At 39.3% G+C, this 10,795-nt stretch overlaps 1 protein-coding gene across 1 annotated transcript; it reads right to left on the bottom strand.

The window, feature by feature from the left end:
• Positions 1 to 7,824: 7,824 nt before the first annotated feature.
• On the bottom strand, positions 7,825 to 10,508 carry LOC120741762 (immunoglobulin lambda-1 light chain-like). The gene is made up of 4 exons (XM_040044797.1): positions 10,325 to 10,508; positions 8,693 to 9,004; positions 8,486 to 8,560; positions 7,825 to 8,132 (listed from the first exon to the last, which is right to left on the bottom strand). Exons 1-4 carry the CDS (start codon positions 10,461 to 10,463, stop codon positions 7,984 to 7,986), a joined length of 675 nt encoding a protein of 224 aa, XP_039900731.1. The 5' UTR covers positions 10,464 to 10,508; the 3' UTR covers positions 7,825 to 7,983.
• Positions 10,509 to 10,795: the final 287 nt, after the last annotated feature.

Below are 10,795 nucleotides of genomic sequence, written 5' to 3'. Positions count from 1 at the left end.
ATGGTCTTTCGTAGGTCAAATTTTTCATAAGTCGAAGCACCTTTTTCCATCGCCTTTTGAGTGAGGCGGTGCTGGCTGCAGACGAAGTTCTTGGTGGAGGAGGAGGTGGCGGAGGTTCAAGAAAGCATACGTATGCATGTGTAACTCAGCTAGAGAAACAGGTAAAAATAAGATGAGCTTTATAAGGTATTTGTTTAGTTTCAGAATCATTCTTTTATTTGTTTTATTTTATTGTCACAAGAAGTGAAAAATGTGTTTATTTCCACTCTTCCTGCTGTGCCTAGCAGGAGCTTTTATTTTGAAGGTTAACAGGTAGTTGTGTGTTTTAACATGCCGTATTGATACCAGCCATTCGAGGAAAATAAAAATCTGAAGCTATTGTCACGGGTAATGGGAAAGTACGGACTCAGTCGCGGAGCTCAGGATGCAAAGTACACAGTGTGTTTTTTTACAGTGCCCAAAAACAGTTTCAAAACATAAAGTGAAGTGTAAAGTCCAACAGTGATCTTCTCCAAACTCCCAGTGGTGCGCAGGTGAGTTTCCAAAGTGATTCTCAGAGTGTGTGTTCTAGACTATGAAGTTAATAGACATAATGCTACTGCTCTAAAGAATGTAGCATCATGGGCAGTGTAGTCCGTGTTGCAGGGAGAATGGACTGCCATACCCGTTATGTGTCTGTGAGTGCGAGGAGGGAGAAAAAGGCGAGTGGAAAAGTACGAGCTGTCACCAACCAGAAACGGGAGCTGGAAGCATATAAATATAATAATAACCACTGCAGCCAAGAAGAGAGCCTGACGGGCCCAGTTGTAAGTAAGCTATTAAGACTTGACTGCGTTCATGTTTTCCTCCGAAACAATAAGTTCCGTTGGATCAGCCTTTCAATGCCTCTCTTTGTCTCTTGCAAGCAGAGTTGACCCAGACAACAAAGTAAAGCTAGTTTTCAGCCCGGCACGAAACCCGACATATTAGCCAGAGCCCCTTTACTACGGTTCGGACCTTCAGTAAAAGTAATAAATCACAGCAATAGTACATTCACGTAGTTGTAGAAAGCATGATAATATATTAAGTAATCCAAAGTATTCAGAATACGTTACTGTCATTGAGTAACGTAACGGAATACGTTACAGAATACATTTTGGGGCATGTAATCTGTAATCTGTACTGGAATACATTTTAAAAGTAACCTTCCCAACACTGCACACACACACCAAGGACAAACTCTCAGAGGCTTAATTTTCAGGATGTCGCGGTTCGAATTTTTGAGGAAGAGACATACGACTGAAAGTCCATAGTGGGTCAACACAAATGATTTTATTAAAACACATATATGTGGTGAAGATGGGCTCTGCAAAACATCAGGCTCAATCTCCCGCCTGACAATAGGTGGGTGTGATATTTATACTTATGATGACCAGTAACTCCAGCGAGGACATATTCTAAAAAGGAACCGCTACTTCCTCTGTTCCTCCAGATGCTTCCTGTTATTCTACTTGTGTAGACTTAGACAACACTTGCAATCAGTTTACCCAGACAGACTATGTGTCTGTGTCGTTAATCTAAGTGCATGACCTCCCTCTACGTCATCTGTTACCAGGCAAACTCCATAGCACAGGCAATATGTAGTAAATTATACTGTAAACATGAAGGCAATCTTTCAATAGCTGAACTTTGCTCCATTGATCGGCCAGACATCGCGCTGCCCGTAGCTTCAAACCATTAATTAACTTAACCGAGATTCAACCCTTTAATTATGCAATATGTGTATAACATGATTACAGTTGCACCTGCAATGAAAGATTATGTGCTTATGCTAACACCTGAAATACAGACTTTAATATAACCTCACCAGTTTCAATAAATGTGTCAATGAAATGACAATAATGATAAATCATAAATGATGCAACAGTAATAATAAGGATTATGAATAGTAACATAGATTATGAATGTAAAATAATATTTCATCTCGACAAGGATCATAATACTGGTTAACTTGAACATATTTATATTTAATATTCTGATCTGTATGGTGCAATTATGCATAATTAATCTTCAGTAAGATCACATATAAGTTATGGTTCTGTGTTTAAAGTTTACAACACTTGATGCTGTTTCCCTGATTCAGAATCACTTGAAAGATGAGTTGATGACATTTCTTATCTCCCTGCATTCCTACAGACAAGATTATTTGCTTTTAACATATTTGGAGAATATTAAATGAAAATTGCTGTATTTTAGCCTCCTGTCACCACACCCTCTCAGCTGTAATAACAGGTGGCAGCGGGGGGGTCGGGGGGGCTTCAATCTCTTTCTACCCCCAGGTCACATGACACTTTGCCAGCAGCATCATGCTGTGGTGGTGTTTTGCTACATGAGGCTGAGGTATACTTCACAAGGTGGCATGAAGAAGAACACTAATGTGGTTGTAGTGCAGAAAATCCCAGGACATCAGCCAGGACGAGGACAACAAGTACAACTTAAATGGTAAATGGCCTGTATTTGTATAGGGCTTTACTTAGTCCCGTGGACCCCAAAGCGTTTTACACTACATTCAGTCATCCACACATTCACTCGCTGGTGATAGCAGCTACATTGTACCACAGCTGACCTGGGGCACTGACAGAGGCTCTGTAGGTGGAAGCAGCAGGTCTGACTCTGCAGTTTTCCTTAGTCTGCAGGAAAACCACCAGTTTGCTCAGGTTGTCTTTCAGGACACTTCTGTTGGCTTTTCATCTCCTTCCTGTTTACTTTCAGTCAGAGACTAAATCATGTAAAACTCATGTTTGTTCTGAAAGCTGAAGGAGGCTCAGACCACATATCTTAATACAAGCTGCTTGTTCAGGACGACATGTTTCCTAAATTCTCTCTGTGAGGATAAAGCACGACTAACAGGACTTAAAACCAAAGAGGGAATTAAAACCTTTCAACATCATGAACAGAAACACTAAATGTACAACATTTCCTTACTAGCAGGACTTGCAGACAGTGGGAAGGAGCAGCTCTGTTTTTCAGGGAACAAACCTCTGACACAACCAGGTCAGGGCGGCCATGACCTGCTGGGTTTGGACAATTTCAGAACCAACTAGATGGAAACCTGTCCAACAAAATCAGCGTCCTAATGAGCCGCTGCTAGAAGGACAAAATCCTGACCTGACATCAGTCCAAGTGTCTGGTTAAATGTACTGAAAGGTGTTAAACAACAAGTGCTGCTGGAAGAGTTTTCATGAAGAGAACATTAACACTGTGAATGAGGGATGGACTTTGATTCAGTTTGACACAATCTGTTTTTCTTTCACTTTGAATAAATGTTTTTGTGGGACTGAGGATACATTTGTTTACATTTGGAAGTTTGATGTCATCTGTTCCTCTTGTTTCTGTCTTAAAACAGGATGAAAAATCTGTTTAAACAGAAATAAATAGAATTGAATTTCTGACAGCAGTAAATCCAAATACAACTTTATTTATAAAGCTCTTTAAAATAGCACATGACCAAAGTGCTGCACAGTTAATAAGTTAAGAACAATAGATAAAATGAAACTGCAAAGAATAAATAAATAAATAAATAAATAACTAAATAAATAAAACATACAATCAACTAAAACAACAACAGAAATAAGCATAAAATAAAACCAACATCTCACAAGGTGTCAAAGGCCAGGGTGAAGAGGGGGGCTTTCAGGAGTGATTTAAAAACAGGCAGAGAAGAGGCCTGTCTAATCTTTAAAGGCAGGTCAATCCACAGTTTTGGAGCTGCTACAGCAAAAGCATAATCTCCTCTAAGTTATCACTCAGTCCTGGGTACATTCAGGAGAGCTGATCAGAGAGTGGGTGGGTGTATATGGCTGTAGCAGCTCAGAGAGATACGATGGGGCTAGACCATGGAGAGCTTTAAAAGCAAATAAAAGAATTTTAAAATGAGTCCTAGAAGAAATGGGCAGCCAGTGAAGTGAAACTAAAACCGGGGAAATGTGCTCAAACTTTCAAGTGCGAGTTAAAAGATGAGCTGTGGCATTTTTCACCCTCTGTAGATGAGTAACGTATGACGCACTGACCCCAATATGAAGTGCATTGCAATAATCCAGCCGAGTGCTAACAAAGGTGTGGACCACTATCTCAAAGTGCTGTTGTTAAAGAATTGGCTTTAATTTTGCCCTTTGAGCTGAGAGAAGCTTGATTTTACTTAATCTGACTGTCAAGCTTCAGTTCAGAGTCCACTTTGACCCCCAGGTTTGTGACAGTTGGCTTAACATACTGGGCCAAGGTATCTAAATACAGATTGGGGGTCTCAGTCGGGCTACCAAAAACCATTCATTGAATTTTAAAAAGTTAAGAGACATCCAAGCTTTAATGTCATCAACACACTGGATAATGGCTGTACAGGATAGATCTGACAGTCTTCAGCAATGACCTGTTTTCTTGGTATAAAAGCAAGAGGGAGCAGATACTAACAAAGGAGGAGGCTGCTTAGAACTGAGCCCAGTGGGACACCACACAAGAGGGGAGCACAGCATGATACATGGTCACAGAGACTGACACAAAATCTTGCTCCGCCAAGTAGGACGTGAACCACTCCAGTGCAGCGCCTTCAATGCCAACCACTGCTCAAAACGAGAGATTAAAATAGCATAACTGGCTGTTTCAAATGTAGCTGTCAAATTTAAAAGGACAAGAACAACACAGTCACCAGCATCAGTAGCTAAAATATGTGATTACAAACTTTTAAAAGGGCGGATTTAGTGCAATGAAAGGACTTAAAACCAGATTGGAAAAACTCTAAAACATTTTGCTTTTTCAAAAAGGCCACAAACTGTCTCTTTTGTTTATTTACAAGTATCTCGGTAAATAAAAATCTGAGCTCAGTATGTTTGTGACTCTGAGATGGAGGTGAAACATGTGAAGCTGGGCTGTGGTTTACTGCTCTCTTCCTGTCACAGACACTGTTTGACATCTGTTCATCTGTTGGTTTTTGTTCAGGCTGCAGGGATCATTTCTCACTGTGGGGATCAACTTTAACACAGTTACAGTAGTAGGTGGCTGAATGATTTAAATTAATATCCTTAATCGCTAACTCCCAGCCTTTCCCTTTATTTATAGCTGTGAAAGTACTGTTCTCGAAATCAGGTGGAACTTCACCACTATCTTTATGAAAAGCAAAAATAAATCTGAATGTTTCATTTTCTTTCTTCCGGTACCAGAATACATAGGGCACACTGCTAACACACTGTTCAGTCCCTCCACAGCTGAAGGAGACACTTTGTCCAACTCTCCTGGTCAATGTTAAATCGTCCTGAATCAGCTGTTCTGCTGCCATGGTAACCAGTGCTGTAGAGACACAGACAGATAGATGAAGGTTAGTGTGACAGTGTTTGTTACAGGTTGACTTTGTTGGCTCCTGATTGGCTGGAAACACTCACCTGAACACAGACAGCACAGAGCAGCAGCTGGGAGGAAAAGCATTTTGTGCAGTGGTGTTTCCTCTGGTGAACCTGGGGAGAAGTGGCGCTCTGATGCAGCTGAGGCCAAACAAGGACGAGCTGTGAGATCAGACGAGGGCCACGTGGTTTCTAACAGGTCCTCAAAGCTCCCATCAGCCCCTGCGGCCCACAGATAAGACTGCTGCTGCTGATTGACAGCTCAGCTGAAGCTGCTGTGGTTTCATCGTCTTCATTTCAATCTGACAGCAGATCCAAAAATCTGGGTCACATGATGCACAAACACTCAGAAACATTCATGTTGCTGTGAATTTACTAACACACACTGTTATCTGTTGTTGAACAGCTGTGATGAAAACACTAAATATACAAACTAAATATAATGAAACTATTAATAAAAATACAAATATAAAACATTATTATGCTGTAAAAACATTTAAAAGTAAAAATATTTTAAAAAAAATAGATTAAAATAAAATCAGATTTAACAATATTTACAGTGAAATGTTATTTGAAACAAACACATGTGGTTGTGTTGTGTGTTTAAATATGTGCACACTGTGGTTCTGTTGTGTGTTTAAATATGTGCACACTGTGGTTCTTTCCCACATCTTCTAATGTGTTTTGTTCCAAGTTGGTTTCAGACTGAAGGATTCATTAAAGCCTTTTTAAGAATCATTAAAATGATGATCATCAATTCTAATATCTATAAACAGTAATAAAAACAGGGCTGTGTTTCACGTCAGCTTCAGCTTCATTTATTTGTAGCCATGGTTAGATTTCATTTGCAGCAGGCAGTCATCCACCTTTACACACACATTTACACAACAGTACAAAAGTACTTTTTGATTCATGAAAGAGAAATAAGACAAATGTTGCCTTTGTATCATCTCTGATATGGAAGGGATCATTTGAAGATGTGAGTGAAGGACACAAATATTTGGATCTGGTGTTGTTCTACATTTTAGGACTAAAAGACAGAAGGAAGAAAGTGAAAGTGACTGTGCGAGGGGTTGAAGTCATGAAGTCAAGTGGAGGCCGCTGACTGCTGTTACTTTCTGCTGTACAGGTTCAACAGGGACTCACAGTCAGCCTGCTAGAACATTTGGATGAAGAGAAAAAGGAGGAAAAAGACTTTGAGGGAAAAATCCAATAAGATCAGCATGTTTTTAATGTGGGAATACAACAGTTTCCTCCACCATGACACACACTGGAGCCTCTTTTTGCTCACAGCTTCACTGTTTGTCTCAAAGTTCAGTTTGGAGGCCAAAATTGTTGCAACACATTTGTAAGTTTGCACTAATTTCACTGTGTGACCCTTAATGGATGTAATGAAAGAATCAGTCAGTGAAATATGAAGCTGTGCTGTAAGTTTGGAGGAGAAAAGTGTCTGAGTGACTTTAATGAGGTGAACACATGAATACAGAGCACTGACTGACACGTACAGACTCCTTTAATGAGTCGCACACATTTTTGTGACTTCATGAAATGTCAAAAATGACACAACACACAACAAGCTGCGAGCACATTATTGTCTGTTTGCTGTTTGTGTGCTTTGTTTGCTGTTATGATAGCAGGCATACAGCCATGTTCTCAATGTCTCAGCTATCATTGATTATTGCTGCTTTTCCTCTTCTATTAGGCACTTCAACTCAATGAATGACACACAGAAAGATTTCATGACTGTGTTCTTCAAAATAAGGAGAATATGTTATCTGCATCTGAATGACTCATGTTGCCTTGTTTCTACTTTGTTTGCATATTTCTGCTTGTTGGAAAGGATTTTCTGAATCATTCAGTAGTTTTTGTAATAATAAGGACATTTAGCAAGACTTCAAAATGATTCTCCAACATTTGCTGTTCAGACTTGATCTGTTCTTACGTGTGTGATATCCAGAATGAAAAACTCAGCTCAGGTAATAAAATGGGAGCTGAGCAGACTGCAGGGGCTTCATGGTCTCTCCTTTGATTCCATTAAAGTTCATTTGTCAGCTCTGAGTTGAGGATTTGAGCTGTTTCTCTCACAGGTGAAGAACACAGATCCTTCCTGGAATCATTCTTGAAGCAGAGTTCATGCTTGTAACTGTCATTGTGTTATTAAAGTGAAAAGCCACAGCTAACGGTGTGGAGGCTGCAGAGCAGAAACCCACACAGCCCGTCTGCTGCAGGAGAGCAAGTTTGGATACAGTCAGTTTGTGCTTCACTCACACGGGTTGTTGTTGATCACACAATGAAAGTAGAATCAAAGTCTTCATCTTCAAATCTTTATTATTCACACAAACACAACTACACTGTGTGACATTTGAAACAAAAACTTGTGATAAAAATATTCCTGATGGTTTTTGTTACTACAATAAAAGTCACAATAAGTACAAAAAGAATTCTAACTCAGAGCAACAATACATGTAAAGATGTATTTATTTCAGATGATCTTCTAACTGTTGAAGAAAAAGGCAAAATAAGCACAACACATCATAACTAACATTTGTGATCAAAGTGATGAATGAGATGAATTGATGAGATGTGATGGTGAGAAAAGGCGAGCAGGAAACAGTCAGTCAGCATGTGTGCAGTTGGTGGACGCTCCCTTGTTTGTGAGCATCATCAGCAGAGAGAGTCCACAGCAGTACACCAGACTCTTCACTATCAGCACTGTGTACAGCAGGCAGAGCAGCTTCACCCTGCACTGAGACTGGAAGGACACTGAAGGACAGACAGACACAAAGAGACAGACAGACAGTCGGGTTATTCCTCTCAGATCAAGGAGAAAAAGTCCAAATAGAAACAGTCACAGCTTCTTCTTCAAGTGGATGAATTGATGTAGTGTTTGTGTCCACTTGGGGGCAGAAGAACTCCACAAGCAGCTAACAAACTGATCTCTGACATATTATGGTCTGTCTGCTGTTTGGTGCTGAGCAGCTAGTGTACAGTGGCTTTATCAGAGCTTGTTGGATGAAGATTTGATCAATTAGTGCAACTTTAAGAGCCTAAACTTGTTCCAGCTCCCTCATTGGACATTGGAGCTGTCCATGCAGAGAGGCAGCAGGTGATCTTACAGTCAGCTGGCTGCAGAGCTGGCAGGTCTGCTGGCTCTCTCTCTGGAGGACAGGAGGCTGCTGGAGCTGGAAGCTCTGAAACAGAAAAGGAGTCAAATGTTTGGAGCTGCAGTGAGAAATGTCAGTCCTCTGCTGCTCTGCTCTCTTTGACAGCATCTCCACATGAAGCTGAATCACTGCTGAACACAGTCACCAAGCCTTCATTACCTTGTTGTGTTTGGGCCTCCACTGTGCCCCCCTCGTGCTTCACCCAGCAGCTGTATTTATATGTGTCAGAATGGCTCCCATCAAGCATCCTGATGGCAATGGTGCGTCCCGCCTCTCTGAGCTCCAGCTGCTCTCCCTCAGCAGGGGGCAGCTCCTCCGCTTCTCCGCCGTTCTTCTTCTGTCTTTTCCAGGAGAACTGGACCAGAGGAGGAAACATGGCTGAGGCCACACACAGCAGGGAGCTGTTCCCCTCCAGGTGGGCTCTGGATGCTGCTGGGTACACGCTCACCACGGGCTTCACTACCTGCTCATCTGAAGTTTGACAGCAGCAACAAGCAGCACAGACACACATTCACACAGTCAGCAGCAGCTTCCAGCACTGCACTGCATTCAGTCTGATCCTGGAAACTACATGGACTCTGATCACTAAACTACTCATCAATACAGCACAAAGTTCACTACATACACTGGATTCAGCTTCATATCAAACACAGTCATCACCTCATGTCATCATGGCTCACATGAGGAACACTCAGCATGATTTTAAACTGAAATAAATTGTATTTCTTCTCTTTTATTTTCTTGGCTTTACTTCACAATGTAATTTATCACAACTCTAAATGTATATATATATATAGAGATTTGTCTTTAACTTTTTAAATATATTTCCAATCCCAAACACATTTCAACAGAGTTGATCTTCTTCCATAAAATCCATTAACCTTTTTAACTTTATTCTGCACTGAAATTTGGTAAATTTTAATTAGTTTTTAAAGACATGTTTTATATTTGTTACAATAACTAACATTCTTCTTTCAGAGACTTTTAAATTCTTAAATCTTTTACTGCAATAATTGGATCAGCTTTAATTTTATTATTTGGTTTGATTGTTATTTTCTTCCATATTTAAATTAATTATTAAATAAAATTAAATGCAATTTAGCTAAATTTGAGAGATAATTAAATCCCTTTTTTGTCCATTTGATTTAATTTATTATTATTTTTAATTAAAAAATTACATTTTGTGAATGATTGTGTATTTACTTTTACATATTTTTCAAAGAAATATTTACAGGTAACATTTTTGAACTTTCATTATTATTTGTCATTTTGACTCATTAAACCTGACTAACAATTTCATATTTTATCCAGTATTTTTCATCACATTTTAGACGTTTAATATTTCACTGATCAGTATCTATGACAATTAATAAAATGATGTTTTTCCAAAAAAGACTCTTTGGACCAACATGCTATATCGTTCACTATTAAAAACATATCTACATTTTCTTCTTAGCAAAATTCATATTTACAAATCTGTTACTGTATTAATTTTAACATCAAATATGATCTTGTGTTAAAAACCAGCAGAATCACTGAGAGGATCAAATCCTAAATATTTGTAACATCACTAATATTTGCAGAAATAAAGAATAACTTTAGTTGTTCAGTGAGATTTCAACATGTTTTCAGAGATTATTGAGCTTTTCTTATGTAACAATGGCTGCAGATGAATTCTCTACTAATGATGAAAAACTAACATGTAAAGCCTGAAGCAGCAGAAACTGACTTTAAACACATTTTCAGCTTCTACAATAAAACAACTGAAGGAAAATAAATGTTTGTTCTTACCTGTTACAGACAGTTTAGTTCCAGAGCCAAAGATGAAGTACCATCCTCCTCCCACAGTGAGACAGACTGCTACAAAAACCTGTCTGCTGTTGAACGTGTCAGCTGAGGTGAATGAGTCCAAATGAGGAAGCAGGATCATATTTCAGCTCCATGATGTGTTTCTCTAATGTTCATATCAACATGACTGTCTCTTCTTCTCTTTTAGCCACACTAGCAGCACGGCTCTGATCTTAATGTCAGTCTGTTGGTCAGTCCACTACTTTAGTCCACATGAAAATAGAAAATCACTATATAAGTGTAACACACCCAAAGAAAGATTCCAGGTCTGACCAACCGTCTCAGTCGTGGGCAAAAAGATGACAGTCAATAAAATTCTAAAAGATAATTTATTGACAAAAAAAAAATCAAGAGATAAAAGATAAAACAGTCCAGTGTCCCATTTATGAATCAAATAAAAACACACAGTCCCAA

This window comes from Simochromis diagramma, unplaced genomic scaffold (assembly GCF_900408965.1).
Source record: "Simochromis diagramma unplaced genomic scaffold, fSimDia1.1 OVJJ01000396.1, whole genome shotgun sequence".
Lineage (NCBI taxonomy): Eukaryota > Metazoa > Chordata > Actinopteri > Cichliformes > Cichlidae > Simochromis > Simochromis diagramma.
This window is presented reverse-complemented; position numbering and strand designations above follow the sequence as displayed.

Excerpts from the sequence above, each read along its gene's own strand:
- LOC120741762 (XM_040044797.1), bottom strand. The coding sequence starts at position 10,463 with ATGATCCTGCTTCCTCATTTGGACTCATTCACCTCAGCTGACACGTTC. Across the intron at positions 9,005-10,324 it reads AACTAAACTGTCTGTAACAG|ATGAGCAGGTAGTGAAGCCC; the intron begins GTAAGAACAAAC and ends GTCAAACTTCAG. Across the intron at positions 8,133-8,485 it reads AGCTCTGCAGCCAGCTGACT|TGTCCTTCCAGTCTCAGTGC; the intron begins GTAAGATCACCT and ends TCTGTCCTTCAG.